Source organism: Podarcis cretensis, assembly GCF_951804945.1.
Source record: "Podarcis cretensis genome assembly, chromosome: 8".
In the NCBI taxonomy this organism is placed as follows: Eukaryota; Metazoa; Chordata; class Lepidosauria; order Squamata; family Lacertidae; genus Podarcis; species Podarcis cretensis.
Window position 1 is genome coordinate 66,886,499 of NC_137177.1, and position 18,329 is coordinate 66,904,827.

At 48.8% G+C, this 18,329-nt stretch overlaps 2 protein-coding genes across 2 annotated transcripts in view; both read left to right on the forward strand.

Annotated features, from left to right (window-relative positions):
- Positions 1 to 18,075, forward strand: part of LOC307221958 (espin-like) — a 117,521-nt gene extending 99,446 nt beyond the window's left edge. The window contains exons 12-14 of the mRNA XM_079986897.1: positions 14,662 to 14,741; positions 15,927 to 15,938; positions 17,081 to 18,075. Coding sequence (XP_079843023.1) covers positions 14,662 to 14,741; positions 15,927 to 15,938; positions 17,081 to 17,228 — 240 coding nt within the window. The 3' untranslated portion in view covers positions 17,229 to 18,075. The remainder of the gene's footprint in view (positions 1 to 14,661; positions 14,742 to 15,926; positions 15,939 to 17,080) is intronic.
- LOC307223381 (espin-like protein) lies at positions 1,466 to 4,465 on the forward strand (the record flags this gene model as incomplete). Its single annotated transcript, XM_079989348.1, has 2 exons — positions 1,466 to 1,525; positions 2,681 to 4,465. The coding sequence occupies 2 exons, from the start codon at positions 1,466 to 1,468 to the stop codon at positions 4,463 to 4,465; spliced, it is 1,845 nt and encodes a 614-aa protein (XP_079845474.1).
- Positions 18,076 to 18,329: the final 254 nt, after the last annotated feature.

Sequence of the window (18,329 nt, forward strand, 5' to 3'; positions counted from 1 at the left end):
GAAAGCATCAACCCTTGGCCCCACAGCCTCAAGACCCCCTTCAAGTGCTGCTGAACTCAACCCTGACCATTGGGCTAAACTGTCCGGGGCTTGATGAGAGTCCCAACAGCATGGACACCAGGCTAAGGAAGGCTGCTCAGTCCACTAGCTCTTTCTGGATTCTCCTCCCCTTCCTGATCTACCGTTCTCCAGCCCAGAGTAGGTTTCTTGGGAGGAACCACGCCCACCCACCCCTGGGGACTGCCTTCTCCTGGGTCAGATCATTTTGATCCACCAAGCTCTGTACAGTGGTACCTCAGGTTACAGATGCTTCAGGTTACAGACTCCACTAACCCAGAAATAGTACCTTGGGTTCAGAACTTTGCTTCAGGATGAGAACAGAAATCGCGTGGCGGCGGCACAGCGGCAGCAGGAGGCCCCATTAGCTAAAGTGGTACTCAGGTTAAGAACAGTTTCAGGTTAAGAACAGACCTCCAGAACGAATTAAGTTCTTAACCCGAGGTAGCACTGTATTGCCTCAGCTACCTGGCAGGAACCTTTGAAAATTACTTAGGAAGCTGCCCTAATGTTACTTTAGAACAAGGAGAGGCACACCTGTGGTCCTTCCAATACAGTACTGTTGCTTGGGTTTTCTAAATTTGTTTTATTTCACGAGGTTTGTGCATCGCTTGGTTGTGAGGGGGAAATATCAAAAGGGCTTTACAGGAGGAATAAGGCAATGGCACAGAAGAACAGCTATCTAAACTGTTCAGAAAATGAAATCAATGATAAGCTAGAAATGGATTAAAATATAATTTTTGTTACTACTCCTACTCCTACTATTATTATTACCATTTCTATTTATTTATCCATTTATCCCACCTTTCCTCCAAAGAAAGTGCAGAATTCTGGGTTTCTGCCAATAACAACCATAACAAAAATTCTACTGGGTTGGTCCAAAGATCAATCTAGTTTAGTCTTTTACAACCTAATGCTCTCCAAATGTTTTTAGCACAGTTATGCTGGCTGGAACTGCAAATTAAAATGTTTGGGAGGGGGGCGGTTTTATTTTATTAAGATTTCTTTATTGTATTTATATTCCAGCATTTTCTCCAAGGGGCTCAAGGTGACATAGATGGTTTCCCCCTTCCTCATTAAATCCCCACAGCAACCCTGTGAGGTAGGTTAGGCTGAGAGACAGCGACTGGCCCATGGTCACCCAGCGACCTTTGTGGCTGAGTGTGGATTTGAACCCTGGTCTCTCCCAGGTCCTAGTCCAACGCACTAACCGCTACACCACCATTGGCTCTAGATAACAGAAAGGACTCTGATTATGATCACTACATTCATCGGAATAACTTGCTTCAGTGGCCAGATTTGGCCCACTGGACCTCCATCCATCTGGCTCGGACACTCTCTCAAAGGCAAGCAATGCCGGCTGTAATCTAATCTGTTGCACCAGCTAAGGGGGGGGTAAGGACTTGTGATGAGCAGACATCCCCCTCCGCTGCAGAGCGACAACAGCATTGTTCTGCCAGCTGGGCAGGTTTGTGTGCTTCCTGCAGGGGCCTAGGGACAATTCCTGCACCGGTTTGATTTCCCTGCTCCTCCCTGCTGGGCCAGTTTGAGCTGTGGGTGCACCAGTTGCTGCACTCCTCCACAACCAGGGTTTGGACTGCTGTGTTGTATGATGAGATACAGTTATATCAACCCCACTAGCAGATTGCTCCCATGGACACCTGTATCTATCTACCTATCAATCCTATCCATCTCTCCACCCCTCCTTTGCAGGGAGTTGGACTAGAGGTCCCTTGGGGTCCTTTCCAGCTCTCCAATTCTGTGAGTCTATGATCCATCTTCCTTCCTTCCTTCCTTCCTTCCTTCCTTCCTTCACCCTCAGTTTCCAACATGAGCAGCCTGGTTCCGTGGCCCCTTTTGCAAATCAAGCTTATTGAGCCTCCAGGGCTCGGGGTTCTTCTTTCCCACCTCGTTTGGTCACCTGAGACTTTTCCATGTGCTCTGGTGGGGGGAGGCAGAGAGGTGAGGGGCATGCAGCTGGCATGTGGTTGGCATGGTCCTGCATCCTTTGCCTTGGTGTGGCTGACTCTGAAGTGCATTTAACCTGCAGTAGGTGCCAAGGGTCCTCGGCTCAAGGCTGGGGTTCCCAGCATCTGATGGTGGCCCACCAAACTCCACTCTTTGCCGCCGTGTCTTCAATTTGGTCCGTCTGTCTAAGTAAAACCAACCAACCAACTTGCTTTTCCTGAAAAAGGACCCCCTAATAGACAACACACACACACACACACCCCGTTCACTACAAAGCACGATACTGCAGCGTTAAATGCCTTACATGATCACTCGGTGGTGTAATGTGTGAGCATCATACCTGTGGCCTCTGCCATTGAGTCGATCACACCCTTGTGTTCCTTGTGGTTCTCTCACTGCCCGCCACATGAGCTGGAAACTGTAAGTGTCTCTATCTCCTCCCCCCTCCAACCACTTTCCCATTTTCCCCTGCCCCGCTGCACCCCACCCGCCCTACCCCGGCCTGCGCAACTCCCTGGGAGCGCCAACGTGTTGCGCCACCATTACACCACGAAGGGACATGTAAGGCCTTGTGGCGTGTGCGAAACCCGGGCAAATGTAGAGGACGGTCCTGAGGGAGCCCCTTTGCCCTCTGTTCTTTTCTGCCCTGCCGTAGCTTCCCTCCAGCCACCAGGAAGGCTGGCGCTACTCCCATGCCCACAAGGCTATCCTGGGGCCCTTCGGGGAGCTCATGACCGAGGAGGACATCCTCTACCTGGAGAGGCAGATCGAGAACCTCCAGGTGATGCACAAGGTGCAGAAGGTGGAGACCCAGCTGGAGCAGCTGGAGCAGGAGCTACAGCAGCTGCTGCCCGTCTCAGCCGCCTTGGCGAAGGAGCACTTCACCGTCAACCCCAAGCGCATGCAAGGCCAGGCCGAGGACCTCCCGGCCTGGTGCAGCAAGATCTCCACCCTCCTGAAGAGCATGGCACTCCTCCTGGCCACCCTGGGTGGGAAGGCCATTACCCTGGCGGACATGGTCACCCCGCAAGGGCCAGAGCAGGCGGGCAGCATTGCTGCCCTGGGGGCCGCACCACCTCTCAAAGAAGGCCCCTCCAACATCACTCGGTCGCAGTCCTTCAGCTGCACCCGGGAGGAGGTGGAGAAGGAGATCATGCAGTGGGGGGTGTCGGTGAAGAACCTCAAGGCCAATTATGAACTGCACATGCAGGCACAGGTGCCCAATGACATGCCCAGCCGGGTGTACAAGAGGAAGCGGTCCTTGCCGGTGGGGACAGCTCAGTTCACTCTTGGCCGGGAGCCCATCTTGGAAGAAGACTACATCACCGGCATCGAGCCATTTGGTGGGCTCGGGGAAGAGGAGATCTCCACCATGGGCCTGGAGCCGCCCATCCCTCTCTCTCATGCACCTCTGCTTTACAGCGAAGCGGGGGTCCTTTTCCCGAAGCAGGCTGACATCCCGTGCGTGGCGGGAGACCCCTTCGGGGAGGCACTGTTCAGCCCTGACCACATGACCCGTAGCCTCCCAGTCCAGACAGAGCTGAGCTGCGTCCAGGATTACATCGACATGCGGAAGGAGAGGATCGTCTACCTCTTCCTGGAGCACTGGAAGAAGTGGACCTTCACGGAGTCGGTCAGGCAGGCCACGCCCAAGAGGAAGATGGCCGCCTCTGATGCTGCAAATGCCAACTCGGACGGAGCTCGGCTGACACCCTTGGGGAGGAAGCCCAGCGAGGACGACCGGCTGCTGTATTTCATGAAGCAGCGGCAAGTGGTCGGGAAGCTGATCACCCACTGGAGGAGCATCATCAGCCAGGTGCCCACCAGGCAGATCCGCCGCCTGAGCCGCACCAACATGCTCTACTGGCCCGAGCACTTCCTGCCCCACATCAGCGGCACGCCTGTGGCCTATGACAGCCTCACCTTGGACCTCTTCATGCTGGGCTACTTCCAGCTGTTGGAGATGAGCATGAGCCGCGCAGAGCGCAAGTTCCGCCACCTCCTCTGCTACGAGATGTTTGACCGGCTGGGCAGCCACAGCTGGGAGCTCATCCGCCACTTCCACAAGGTGGTGATGGAGGAGGTAGAGGCCGGCAAGAGGGACTGGCTGGATGGCTTTGAGGACCTCAAGCAGGAATTCTTTGGTGACAACCTGCAGCCCGACCAGGCGGCTTCCGCAGAGCGGTCGGCGGTGTCATCGCCCCGCCCACCCTCCGTTCTCTCCCATCAGGCATCGTCCCAAACATTGGTCAGCAGTGTCCAAGAGCCCAGCATGACTACAGATGAACTGACCCCAGCGTCCCTCGACCCCAAGAGCAGGAAGAACTCGGTCCAGCTCGTTTCAGAGCTCGGGGAGTTTAGCAACGAAGACATTTGCCGCTATATAGACCGCAGCTTCTCCTTCTGGAAGGAGAAGGAGGCTGAGATGTTTGATATCTGAGGGTGTTTCCTGGGAGGGTGGAGAGAGGGCATGCACAGAGAGATTCGGCCCCGGTTTTTTCCATGCAAACTCAGAGGCACACAGTGCAGACTGCCAGCGCCACTGCAGCCCAACCCACCTTTGTGGAAAGTGATCTTGGGGCTGCTCTCAAAGGCGACAACTTTATTCAAGCCGGTGGTAGGAGTGAGGAGGGGGCTGAGGACGCGGGGGCCCTCAGCGAAGGCCTTTCCGTGTCTTGGCGAACAGAGGCGAGGGGCCAGAGGTGCGCTTCGCCTTACTCCTATTGGGAGAACGTCTCCAATTCGTTGAGAACCCACTGATTTGCATTATTCAGGGCAGGCGTAAATAATGTCTCCTTGACCCATCATGTAATTAATACAAGGGATTTGCTACCACGAGGTTGGTGGTAGCCAGTCTTGGGGAAAGGACCAGACCAATTTTTACAGAGAGAGGGTGGTAGGTCTGCCAACCTCTGCTGATCACAATGGCTAAACATCAAATAAGGTCTTTTGTCCAACTAGCTCAGTTTGTCGACACTGACTGGCAGCATCTCCAGTTTCAGACAGGGGTCTGTTTCCCAACCTGAAGGTGCCCTGCCACTGAGCCATGGTGCTTCTAGTCACATTCCTAGAGCTCTGTGAGTATCTGGGGAAGGTTGTCATCATCATCTCAGCTTCCCAGAGACACCTGATTGGCCATCGTGGCAAACAAAATTATGTCCTATGTGGACCATTCTCCAGGTCTAGCTGAGCTGCCCCTGCAATCCTTTGATGCACCAGACCTTTGGTCCGCCTGGTACGTCAACATGTTGAGACCCAAGACAGACCAGCAACAGTGGGGTCACACATATGGTCATGGTCAGTACACAGTACCCCTGAATCTGTGCAGAATTGGCTTCAAAGGCTCCTTTTCTTTCAGATCAGTAGGAAGAGCAGACATCATATCTACACTACATGTCCCCTTCCTGCTTTTCCCCTATGACCAAAGATATGAGGGAAGATCAGAGCTGAATAGTCTAAGGCACAGAATATCTCTGCATTTATTCATGATTTGTTTCCCCCTTTGCTGCATTTATGAATGAGAATATTATTATGAATTAAATTTATATGCCGCATATCATCCAAAGATCACAGGGCAGTTCACAACATAGAAATAAAAATGAGAACGCAAAGTACACAATAAAGCAAACACAAATCAATAACACACACACACACACACACCCTTCAAAAAAAGGTGGTAGAGCATGAGACTCTTAATTTCAGGGTTGTAAGTTTGAGCCCCACATCAGGCAAGATTCCTGCATTACAGGGCGTTGGACTAGATGACCCTCGTGGTCCCTTCCAACTCTATAGTTCTATGATTCTAGAGTGTTCATCGAACAAAGGCCTAGTTACAGAAAAGAAAAGTTTTTTGCCTGGCACCTAAAGATACGCAATGATGGTACTGGGCAAACCTCCCTGGGGAAAGCATTCCACAAACTGGGAGCCACTGCAGAAAAGGCCCGTTCTCATGTTGCTGCCCTCCAGGCCTCTCATGGAAGGGGCACATCAACATGGCCCTTGTGGTCTCTTCCAACTCTATGATTCTATGATTCTATGATTATATGTGCAGCTTGATCTATTCGCAATGCGAGGGCTCAGGAGGAATGGCCAGCGGGGAGGAGGAACTACTGCCCCTCAGCATCTGCCGACCGAGGCAGCTGACCTTGTGCTTTGCCCAATGACAGGGCCGGCCCTAATGTCAACCATCAGTTGCTTTCCATGGTCTCAGGCTGAGGCCTTCACTAGGGCATGGTTATCTTTCACTATTTTGAGGGTCAGAGGTTTGGTAGCCCGCTCCTTTGGGAAATTGTAACGCTGAGTAGTTGCAGTAAGCCAAGGAAGGGCAGATTTTAGGCTTTGGTGATCTATTCTGAGTTTTACTCAAGCCCTGAGAGCCATCAGGCAGAGCCAGGTGCAAATATACTCTTAGAATTAAGGAACGGGATGTCCTTGAGCATGGATTTCAGTACTGGAACACACAACACCCCTGATTCTCTCCATCTCCCTCCAAAAAGCGTTCTTCATCTCAGCAGCCTAATTTAGTATAAATTTGCTATTATCGAACATCTGGGAGTCGGAGTCCTTGCTGATCTCCTGCAAATCACTTAGAGACCTACCTTTAGATCTCAAATCTACTACCTGCCCTAAGCAACCTATTCTCCATCTGCACTGTACATTTGAAGCAGTAGCGCTTTAAACAGCCATGGCTTCCCCCAGAGTATCTTGGGAACTGTAGTTTCTGAGGGTGCTGAGAGATGTTAGGAGAACCCTGTTCCCCCAGAGTTCCCTAAGGAGAGCACTTGATTGTTAAGCCACTCTACGGGAGTCTCCTCACGACTCTCAGCACCCTTCGCAAGTTACAATTCTCGGGATTCTTTGGCGGAAGCCAAGATTGCTTAAAGTGGTGTGAGACTGCTTTAAATGCATGGTGCAGATGGGGCCCTAGACTGAGCCTGGCTCTTGCTCTCACTCCACGAGAAGAAGGAAAAGCAATTCTCGAGTAGCATGTTTTATTCGACACGCTTCAAACATTGCAGGCTGTACCATTCACAATGTTTTCATTATTCAGTTAGCAATAGTGTGATTGTTTGTTTTAAAGTAAGCAGCATTCATTGCGGGGAGGTGTGTGATACGGATCAGGAGGGGGCCTTTAACCCTTTGCCTTCAACCATGGTCCCAATCCAAATCAGACCTTCCCGCAGCTATTTCCATTCTTTTTTAAAAATTAAAAATAAAAATACCCACAGCCACGTGCACAAATAACATCGCATCTATTTGGCTGTCTGTGGTTTGTAGCACAGTAGCAGCAGATCGCTCTCAGCCCTTGAAATCACCTGGAAACAGGGTCCTAGAATTTCCGACCGCAACCCCCCCCCCTCCATCATTGAGTGTGTGGTGGTGTCCTCATTTTCCCCGCAGGAATTTATTTATGTCTCAGAGCACATCGCAAATAACCAAATCATCCCTCGGGGAAGTTTGGGCAATCGAAACACGAACAGATGCATCAACCTCTCGTTCTGCTTGCGTGATCTTTGAGCTGTGTGATTTTGACTTGTGGCGGGGGTGGGATCTTCTGATTAGCTCAGTGTGTTGATCTGCAAACGTTCCATTCCATCTCCCACTTTGTTTGTCTCTGTTAGCTCCAGCTAGTGCAATAGGGGGGAAACAGGGGGGTTGAGGCTTGGGGGGGGGGGCGTGTGTGGAGAGATTTTAGGATTAGTGTGCCTGTTGTTCATGGGTGGGGGGGGTAAGTGTTGTTTTCTCTGATACTGAAGTTAAGAAATAAAGTTCTCTCTTGCATGGAAGGAATCAAGCATATCTATTCTTGTTGGCGGAAGACTTGCTCAGGCCATGTGCTGGATCTTCGTACGTGTTTGTTTAAAATACCTAAATATTCCCTGCCTCTCTACATGAGACCAAGCCTCACAAGAAATTGAAATTAATTCGCGGGTGGTGCTGTGGGTTAAACCACAGTTCCTAGGGCTTGCTGATCAGAAGGTTGGCGGTTCGAATCCCGGCGACGGGGTGAGCTCCCGTTGCTCGGTCCCTGCTCCTGCAAACCTAGCAGTTCGAAAGCACGTCAAAGTGCAAGTAGATAAATAGGTAGATAAATAGGTACCGCTCCAGCGGGAAGGTAAATGGCATTTCCGTGTGCTGCTGTGGTTCGCCAGAAGCAGCTTAGTCATGCTAAACTGTACGCCGGCTCCCTCAGCCAATAAAGCAAGATGAGCGCCGCAACCCCAGAGTCGTCTGCGACTGGACCTAATGGTCAGGGGTCCCTTTACTTTTTTAAGCATCATCACTGTCTCCACATTTAAAAAATAAATAAATTAAAAGTGGAGAATCCAGATTTCTGCCAATAACAACAATGACAACTCTCCTGGATTGATCCATTTAGTTCAGCCTTCCGCAGCCTAGTGCTCTCCAGATGTTTTTAGCACAGCTGTGCTGACTGGAACTGTAGTGCAAAGCATTTAGGGGGGCAGGTGGGTTTATTTTATTGACGTTTATTTATTGCATTTATATCCCAGCTTTGTTTCCAAGGAGCTCAAGATGGCATAGATGGTTATCCCCTTCCTCTTTAAATCCTCACAACAGCCCTGTGAGGTAGCCAGCCCTGAGAGGCAGTGACTGGCCCAGGGTCACCCTTCATCATGGCCGAGTTGGGATTTGAACTCTGTTCTCTCCCAGGTCCTAGGACTTCTCTGGAGGAAGACTGTTTAAGTACAGTGGTACCTTGTTTCTCAAACTTAATTCGTTCCGGAAGTCCGTTCCAAAACCAAGGTGCACTTTCCCATAGAAAGTAATGCAAAATGGATTAATCCATTCCAGACTTTTAAAAACAATCCCTAAAACAGCGATTTAACATGTATTTTACTATCTAACGAGACCATCCATAAAATGAAAGCAATAAACAATGTACTGCAGTCACACAATCAATCAATCAGTTGCTGAACTGGGTTCCACACAGTCACAAAAACAAACTAAAAAGAGCCACAAAAATAGAAAAGCAAAATAAATAGCAAAAACAGACAGACCTCAGTGTAACATTCAAAACGGAAGTGTGGCACTCAAATCAGAAGCGTAACACTCAAAACAGAGCACATTCGGCTTCCAAAAAAAAAGTCCGCAAACCAGAACACTTACTTCCGGGTTTGCAGTGTTTGGGTTCCAAGTTGTTTGAGTACCAAGGCACTTGAGAACCAAGGTACCACTGTATGCCAGTGGTACTAATGGAATTCTAATAATTTCAAAATGTGAATGGATGAGAGACCTTACCCATGCAGTACAGTGATGAAAGGAGAGCAGAAAGTATAAGGCAATTACTTGGATAGAATGCAACAGAGATGAGATCCAGATCACCTAAATATCTATTTTACCAGTGCCATGTAATGGTGATGGTGGTCTCCCCACACCCTTTCTATAGTTTCTTCATGCCGTCCACTAAGGGAAAAGCCGACACCTATATTTAATCCCAGATCTCTTTGATCCTAGTCTAGTTTGGTCCTAACTGAACCACCTTCTGCCTGTCCCCAGTTGTCTGCTGTGAAACGCAACTAGTTAGTAACACAAGCCTCTCCCGAGACATAAGTGATTTCTCTCCATGTTTTGCAGGTGAATCCCTGCATGCAGAAAACTAGCAATTCAAAGGCTAGAACCCTGAACGCTTAGCTTTCAGCAGGCAGAGAGTTTTGTTTTGCCTAAACCTCTCTTCTTGAATCCGCAGCACAGATACTACTGCAGAGGGAAGAGATGACTTTGCATGCAGAAAAAAACCCATAATTGCTAAGAAAGTGTGAATTTGCCTCACTCGAATATACAGAAAGAAGCACTGGCTGGATTTGATCCCAAGGCCACATAGAGATGAGGGAGAAGTTTGTGTTCGCCTCATTGGCCCTTCCTGAAATGATGCACCTGCTGAAATGTGCCCATTTTTCCAGATATGCACAAAGTTGCAGTGCAGTTTTCCCAGTCATGCGAACAAAAAAAAAAGATTCATATGCTGGGGGGGGGGGGAGTTGTGTGCACAAAAATTAATAGATTAGTGAAAGCTACACACAAAAATGCATTTTTTGAGAGAAAATTGCTTTGCAAACATGTATAAAGAGAAACCTGCGCTCAAATGCTGATGAGGACATTGAAAATAAAACAAATCCCAAACTGATGTAGAAATGTGAAGAACTGAATTTAAGATTGGGGGGGGGGGAGTTAGAGAGAAACTGAAATTGACCTGTTTGCCCATTCCTCCAAGGCTGTTGAGTCCACTGGCGCTTGCTGGTTTCTGCTCCTACTGAACTGCCGTTCTCCAGCCCAGAGTGGATTGCCTGGAAAGAATTCCCTCCTGGATAGGAACATAGAAAACTGCCTTCTACTACGTTGATTTGTCAAGCTCAGTATTGCCTACTCTGGCTGAAAGGGCCTCTGCAGGCAGCCTTCCCCTGAGCAGTGGCCCCACAGATATTTCTGAATTCTCATCAGTCCCTGCTGCGGTCTGGGATGAGGGGAAGTAGAGAACAACTTCTGGAGCAGGCACCGAATTGGGAGAAGGTAGCTGGTTGGTGTTCTGAACCACAGGCCCAAAGGAGGGCTTGTGGTTGGGTGCAGGGATACTAAAGAAGGATAGCCAAAACACCATAGTGATCAGTTCTAGTGCTTTGTTAAAGGAAGGCATAGACTTACAGCAAATCAGCTTGCCAGGTCTCCCAGCATGAAGAGACATAGGATGGACCCTGCAGCAAGGAGATGGGTTGCCTGCTCCAGGTCTGTAAAGCCTGGAGACCTTGCTGGCAGACCCTCCAAGTATCCCTATTTTCCAGCGACAGTCCCAGATTTACAAAGCTGTCCTGGTTTCTGATTTGATCCCAGAATGTCCCGCTTTTCCTTAGGATGCCCCTATTTTCATCGGAGAAATGTTGGAAGGTATGGGGTTATGCGACCCCCCCCCCAAACAATGAGATAAGTAACTATGCTACCGTTAGAAGACATCTGAAGGCAGCCCTATATAGGGAACTTTTTTAAAAAATGTTTAATGTTTTACAATGTTTTTATACATGTTGGAAGCCTCCCAGAGTGGCTGGGGTATAAATAATAAAATTATTATTTTACTATTATGGAATAGTAAGGTAAAGGGACCCCTGACCATTAGGTCCAGTCGTGGCCGACTCTGGGGTTGCGGCGCTCATCTCGCTCTATTGGCCAAGGGAGCCGGCGTACAACTTCAGGGTAATGTGGCCTGCATGACTAGCCGCTTCTGGCGAACCAGAGCAGCGCACGGAAACGCCGTTTACCTTCCTGCCAGAGCGGTACCTATTTATCTACTTGCACTGTGTGCTTTTGAACTGCTAGGTTGGCAGGAGCTGGGACCGAACAATGGGAGCTCACCCCACCGTGGGGATTCGAACCGCCGACCTTCTGATCGCCAAGCCCAAGGCTCTGTGGTTTAACCCACAGCGCCACCCGCATCCCTTTATGGAATTATGGAATAGGATGTCCCTAATTTCATCAGAGAAATGTTGGAGGGTCTGGGATGGTTTTGGACTCCTTCTTTGGTAGCCCTGCACCCAACCACAAGCCTTCCCTTGGGCCTGCGTTTCAGAACAGTTACCCATGTGAGAAAAGGATGCTGGACTAGGATGGGCCGGATCCAGCAGAGCTCTTCTTCTGTCCAGGGTCCCGGACAGGAGCCTTTCCCAGGGAAGCTGGGCTCTTCAGTGTGCCAAGCATGTCCTCTGTTGCTTCCCTGGAAATGCTCTGTAAAAGTAGCCTCTCTCCCCCTCCCAGCCCCTCCAAGCAACACTGGCCTTGGCTGCCCCCTGGACTTGCAACTTTACCAGCCAATCCTGGCTCTGTACCTGAGTCCAGCCATAGCCTCGTACGACCTCCAGTTCCTACACACGTATAAGCCCCTTTATCCTCTCAGCAGTAAATCTCCCAGGAATTTAGGTCCCACCTCTCTGTGGGGGCTGAGCGCTAAACCCCCTCGTGCTCGCTGGGCTCTTCCACCTAAGCGGCTTGCCGTGGTGGGATTCCTGATCCATCTCCATCTTCTGCTCTTTCACTGTGGTCCTGTTTCCACGATCCCTGACCCCACTGTCAAAACTGTTCTCCAATCTCATCTTAACTGGTCTCTTACTCTTTCTTCACACCCACCCATGCCAAAAAAACAAAACACCCCGTACTACTGTAGAGGATCTGCTGTTCTCAGAGAATCATGTTGTTTTAAGGCAGCTAAGAAATGACAACTTGTAGTGTCGGGAGGGGAAAAGCTTGGATGTGATTCCTGCTCTCTAGAAAGGTACATCGCTCCCTCCCACTTACATGCACATTTGCCAATTCATCCTAGACCTCTTGACAATCCCCACTCGCCTTCCCCTAGTTATTGAGGGCTGAACAACACAACACCAGCACAGAATATTGTCAAAAAAGGCTGAGAAACTAGGTGGGATTTTTAAGGGGGAAAGGGCATTTGGAACGAGTCTCAGTCCATAAAGGACTTGGGGCACAGGCCCAGAACTAAGAGTAGGGGTGGGGATTTGTATGTAAAAGCCTAATTCGCCTTTTCTGAAACACAGCCATTCTTCAAAATTCTAACTTCTCTGAATTTTGCAATGCATTTCTCCAGCCAAGTAATGTGTGCAAAATTGTATATGCTAGGGTAGGGTCTTTAACAACGCATAGCTAGATAGAGAAAAGAACTTTTTAAATAAAAAAATGCATGGTATTGGGATGAATTACTTCTCTAAAATGTGTATATTAGGCAAAGTTGTACACACAAAAATTGTATATTAGGAGGAATTCGCACTGCTTGTGAGTTTTCATGAGGGTTAAATGGGGGGGAAATCACAAACTGACTGAACTTCAGATTAGAAAAAATGAGAAACTAAGAGAAACCAAGATTTGCCTATCCTGACCCGTGACACAAATTTGCATAACATTTGCCTATGCTGATTTATATGTGCAGATGCAAATTTTGTCCAAGTTTTAGAGGGGTGCCTGCCTTGTAGACAAAGGATTTTATTTTATTTTTTAAAAGCTTTCTAAAAGAAGAAGGACCAAGGGTTGCCTTGGGTACCATCTAGAGGGAATATTTCTTTCATTGACTAGCCCAGGCTTCCTCAAACTCAGCCCTCCAGCTGTTTTTGGCCTACAACTCCCATGATCAGGGATGATGGGAATTGTAGTCTCAAAACATCTGGAGGGCTGAGGTTGAGGAAGCCTGGACTAGCCAGTGCTAGCCATACCCACAGAATGGGACCAAATATGGCACTTTTTAAGAGAGCATAGAATTCCGTAGTCACCTGCACCTGCCCCAGTCAAATGGAGTGCAAAGCCTCCAAATATTTTTTAAAACAAAAACAACAGAGGGTTTACAAGACTGGGAGGTGGAGGTGTGGATAAGCAGTCGACGTTTCAGGCACTGTGCTGACCATAGAGCAGCTCACACCCTTAACAGCAAATTCAGCCTGATTCCTTCCATTTGTTGGAGCAAAAACTGATGTTTTTCTACAGGGACGTCTAATGCTTACTGGTGGTTCTCTCACTGTGGGAAAGCATGCAAAGGCAGGGTTACCTGGCTGGCTGGTTCCCCATTGTGAAATCTTCCTGGAAAGGCTGCCATGCCTACAGCAGCCCCCCACCCAAAGGGGAAGTTGCTCTGACCAACTTATCCTGGAGAAATTATTTCCGTGTACAAACCCCTTTGCAAATAAGGTCCGTGCACAAAGTTCCAGCAGCAAGGAGGTTTTGCGGTGTGGAGAGATGGGCAAAACCCCCTGTTTAGATCCTTCTTGAACTTTTCCCCACCTACCTCCTTTCTGAGATTCCTTTCCAGTTCCAGTGGCCCTGAGTTTAGCCACAAACATGCCAGAATGCAGGAAGTGTTGGCAATGGGGTAGAGAAGTCCAAGGCACAGCTAACACATTTCAGATCTCTGGCAGAACTTGGCAGAGTTCTGTCCTAAGGCGTCTCCACTTAATTGCACCAAAGTGAAGCGACGTCCAGTGGTATCTCCAAAGCAGCAGCAAGGCATAGAATTCCCTTTCGCAGCCTGAGCTGGTTTTCTGAGTGCGAGGGTTGTGTATGTGTTATGCTTTCACCTTCCTTCTTTGCTACCTAGTAGAGAGGTTAACAGCCAGATTTGTTCTGCAGCCTCAAGAGAGCTTCCTAACCAACAGAAAAGTTGATCAAAACAAATGGATCTCCAGTGCTTTTTCTACCCCGACCCACAAGCCCATTCCATGGTTTCTGTAGCAGATTACCGAGGGGAGAGGGTCTGCATGCTGTAGTTAAGTAAGTCTATCTCCCTGTTAGGTGCCAGATATCAGCACCCAGAGCAGATATCCGTTGGAGAATGGGTGGCAAAGGGGTTCACCTGTTTTGCCCATTGCCATTAAGGCGGTTCTTATGTCCTGCTGCCCCCACCAATCCCTGCTTTCCCCTGTAAGTGTTCCGGGACAAATTCAGCTTCCATGTCCCCTTCCTCCCTTCTGGGGCCACAAAACTCTTCCAGCCAGCCTTGGAGCTCTGGAACGGATGCACCTGCCTTCTCTGCTCTATCTCTCTCTCTCTCTCTCCGGCCTCCGTTTCCCTTTCTTCCAGCCCTTCTTGCAGGCTTGAGCAGAAGGAAAACCCTCAGCCACTTCTTTTGCCTTGCAGGAGCGAGAGGAAGAGGCTCGACTGGCCACCATGCCCGCCTGGCGGAGGGATATCCTGCGCAAGAAGATGGAGGAGGAAAGGTGAGCGCAGGCTCCGGGGGGAGGAAACGCAGCTCAAGGGATGCTGTCGGCAAGGGCATCCTTTATTGATTGCAAATGTGTGCCGCCTTTTCCTCCAAGGAGCTCAAGGTGGTGCACAAGTTTCTCCCCTTCCCCATTTAATCCCCACAACAACCCTGTGAGGTCGGCTAGCCTGTGAGGCAGGGACTGCACCCCACCCCCAAGTCACCCAAGTGAGCTTTGTGGCTGAGTGGGGATTCGAACCCTGGTCTCTTCCAGCTCCTAGTAGTCCACCACTCTAACCACAGCACTGAGCAAACAGCTCAGGAGTACCAATAGAGGCTGCAACCTGGCTGGACTTGCAAAATAGGAATCAAAGATCATATCCTATATGGGCTGTTGTTAAGGTAAAGGTAAAGGGACCCCTGACCATTAGATCCAGTTGCAGACGACTCTGGGGTTGTGGCACTCATCTCGCTTTAGTGGCCGAGGGACCCGGCGTACAGCTTCTGGGTCATGTGGCCAGCATGACTAAGCTGCTTCTGGTGAACCAGAACAGTGCACGGAAACGCCATTTACCTTCCCGCCGGAGCGGTACCTATTTATCTACTTGCACTTTGACGTGCTTTCGAACTGCTAGGTTGGCAGGAGCAGGGACCAAGCAACAGGAGCTCACCCCGTCATGGGGATTCGAACCACCGACCTTCTGATCGGCAAGTCCTAGGCTCTGTGGTTTAACCCACAGCGCCACCCCACGTCCCGGGCTGTTGTTAAATTGGTGCTAAATTATGTCGTGCTGTGTTTTCAGCATGGGACGGTTTAGCCACATTTTGGAGACGGTAGGTGGGGAAAGACAGCAGGAGGGGAAGGTAGCAAGCCAGGCAAGGCCAATCTCTCCTGCAGCTTCTCACTGGCCCTATTTGTTTTTATTTATTATCCATACTGTGGGTGGAAAATGAGGAAAGTTGGAGACCTGGGACAATAGATGGCTGCAGGCAGGTTCTCAACCATTGGAAGGGGGTGGATTCTGTACATGCCTCGGGCATATTAATGACAACACTGCTGTGGTTTCTCTTAAAAGTGGAACAAGCCAAAAATGAAGAGATTCATCCATGCTTGTTTTTGAGTAGATGCTTATAGTATTACTCTTATAAATTTGGGATCTAACGGGTGCATTTTCTTCTTCTTCTTCCTTTTCTTCTGCAGAGAGCAAAAGCGGTGAGTCATTACTTTCGTGACCGGTTCGGAAGTGTGGCAGCTTAAGGATTGGCGAAAAAGAGGGCTCAGATTTGTTTTGTTTTTATTTTTAAAAATTATCAAAACTATTCAACATACAATATAATAAAAAGTGAACAAATTGAACTAATCTAAATAAGCAGCATCAACAACAACAACAAGAAGAAAGAAAAGAGAAAGGGGGCAATAAAATAAAATAAAATAAAATAAAATAAAATAAACCCTCTCCCAAAGGTAGACCTTAACCCTTGTCTCACACAGATTGGGGGGGGGCAGACCCTCCCAGCTCCCACTTGGGAGCTTCCCTTTCTTCCCCCAGCCTCCCACCCTGGGAGATCTCCCCTTCCCTGCCTCTCACACAGGGCCTTTCACCTACCAACCATCCCTGTGCATACCCTCTTTAACCCAGAGAAGAGGACATCAGAAAATAAAACAACAGCAAAAGCATGGGAGATAAAAGGAAAAAGTGGGGGGGTGACAAGAAAAAAAAATCACAAAAAATAAGAGAGAGAGAGAGAAATAAGGAGGACTTGTGGTTCTCCGTCTTTCAATTTTGTATATTAAGGTTATTCAAAGTATCCAGCTGTATTCCAGGATAATATCCAGCTGTTCCTCGTTCTGCTAGGCAATGTTTTCCCAAACTTCAACCTCAGACATCCCAAGTTTCATTCATTCTCCTTTCCACACAAAAAGTCCAAAAAGGGGCTCTCCAGTTCTTATTATTGCTCAGTGTCAAGAATAGTCTTCCGACCGTCTGGTATGTTGACTTTATCTAAAATAACAATTGAACATCCATTATTAGGATAATAAGCCATAGTTACTCTGTTCTATATTCATTAACTCTGGGGTTTCTTGATATCCAGAAAATGGCAATTCAGAAGCATTACTGCCCTCTGGCCATGGAAGCAGAGGATAGCCATCATGGCTAGCAGCCATTGGTTGCCTTCTTGCATGTGCTTGCCCACTCCTCTTTTAAAGCCATCCCGGTTGGTGGCTGTCACTGCTTCCTGTGGGAGGGAGTTCCGCAGTTCACCTATGTGCTGAATGAACAGGCATTTTAGCTTTGGTGCCTCCCAAGCCTTTGGTAACCAGCTGAGCCTCCCCTCCCTTTTCCTTCCCAACAGAAAAGAGGAAGAAAAGCTGCGGCGAGAAGAGGAAGAGAAGGAGAAAGAGCAGTCAGAAAAGCTAAGGACTCTTGGGTATGATGAATCAAAATTGGCGCCTTGGCAAAGGCAGATCATCCTCAAAAAAGGAGACATAGCGAAGCACTAGGACCTGGGCGTCCTTCAATCTGCCCACCTGCCTGGTTCCGCTGTGCTTGGAGATGCTTCCATCCTGTAGATCTCAGACCCTGTGAGCTGTTTGAGAGGAGGAGGAGGAGGAGGAGGAGGAGGAGGGATGTTCCTGCCCACCCTTACCCCACTTCCTGTTTCTGGGCTTCTCTCTCCTCTCAGCAAAACCACACACACACCTCCTTGACCTATGCCATCTCTCTCCAATTGCTCGTTCCCCCAATTCTTCTTATTCATTTTGTGCCCATTTTCAGACCAGCCCTACCCCCACCCCTCAACGTGAAGACAGGCATAACATTCTTAAGTTTTGCTGGAAGTGATGTGAAACTATACCCTAAAATATAATGTACCGTTTTCTGTCCTGGAATGAAAAGAAAGAAAGAAAAACCAGAACGCCCATGTACCAGTTTTCAGTGTGTCGGGAAGCACCAGGGATGAGCACTGACTGGCTAGCACCTGGGACTTCACCAACCCTGAGAAAAATTTTGCAACTTGTTAGTATTTCTGAATTGAATTAATGTTCACAATGCCTTTTTAAGAAGCATTTGAAGCAGGGAGGTGGGTGACATACTGAAAGGTGGGGAAGGATGTGCATAAATTCACTTGTGTGTAAGTCAAGCTGAAACTGATGTCACACCTTGGGGGAGGGGGGAAACTGGCTGTCCGGAGTGTTATGTCTGTCTTCACCCTAAGGCTAAGTTGAATATGAAATCTAGCCACATGGCAACCTTAGCAACTTACAATACCCTCCACCCCCACTTGGCTGGTATGATATCAACTGCTTAATGTCCAAATGTCCATCTGTGCAATAAAATAATTTCTCCAGATTCGTCCGTTGCTGCTGTCTTGGCTAACCCTAAGACCTAAGAGGGCTGGACTAGATGACCCTCTTGGTCCCTTCCAACGCTATGATTACCTTCTATTCCGAAAGGGGGCATGGGTGAACAAGGCTCTTCAGCATCCCGTCAAGCTCTTTGACCTCTCGCTCTTAGCTTGCAGAAACAAAAGAATAACCACTGAAAAAATGAATCGAGAGATTCTGCAAGCTTGCTGCATATGCATAGTTTAAACAGGTTGCAGA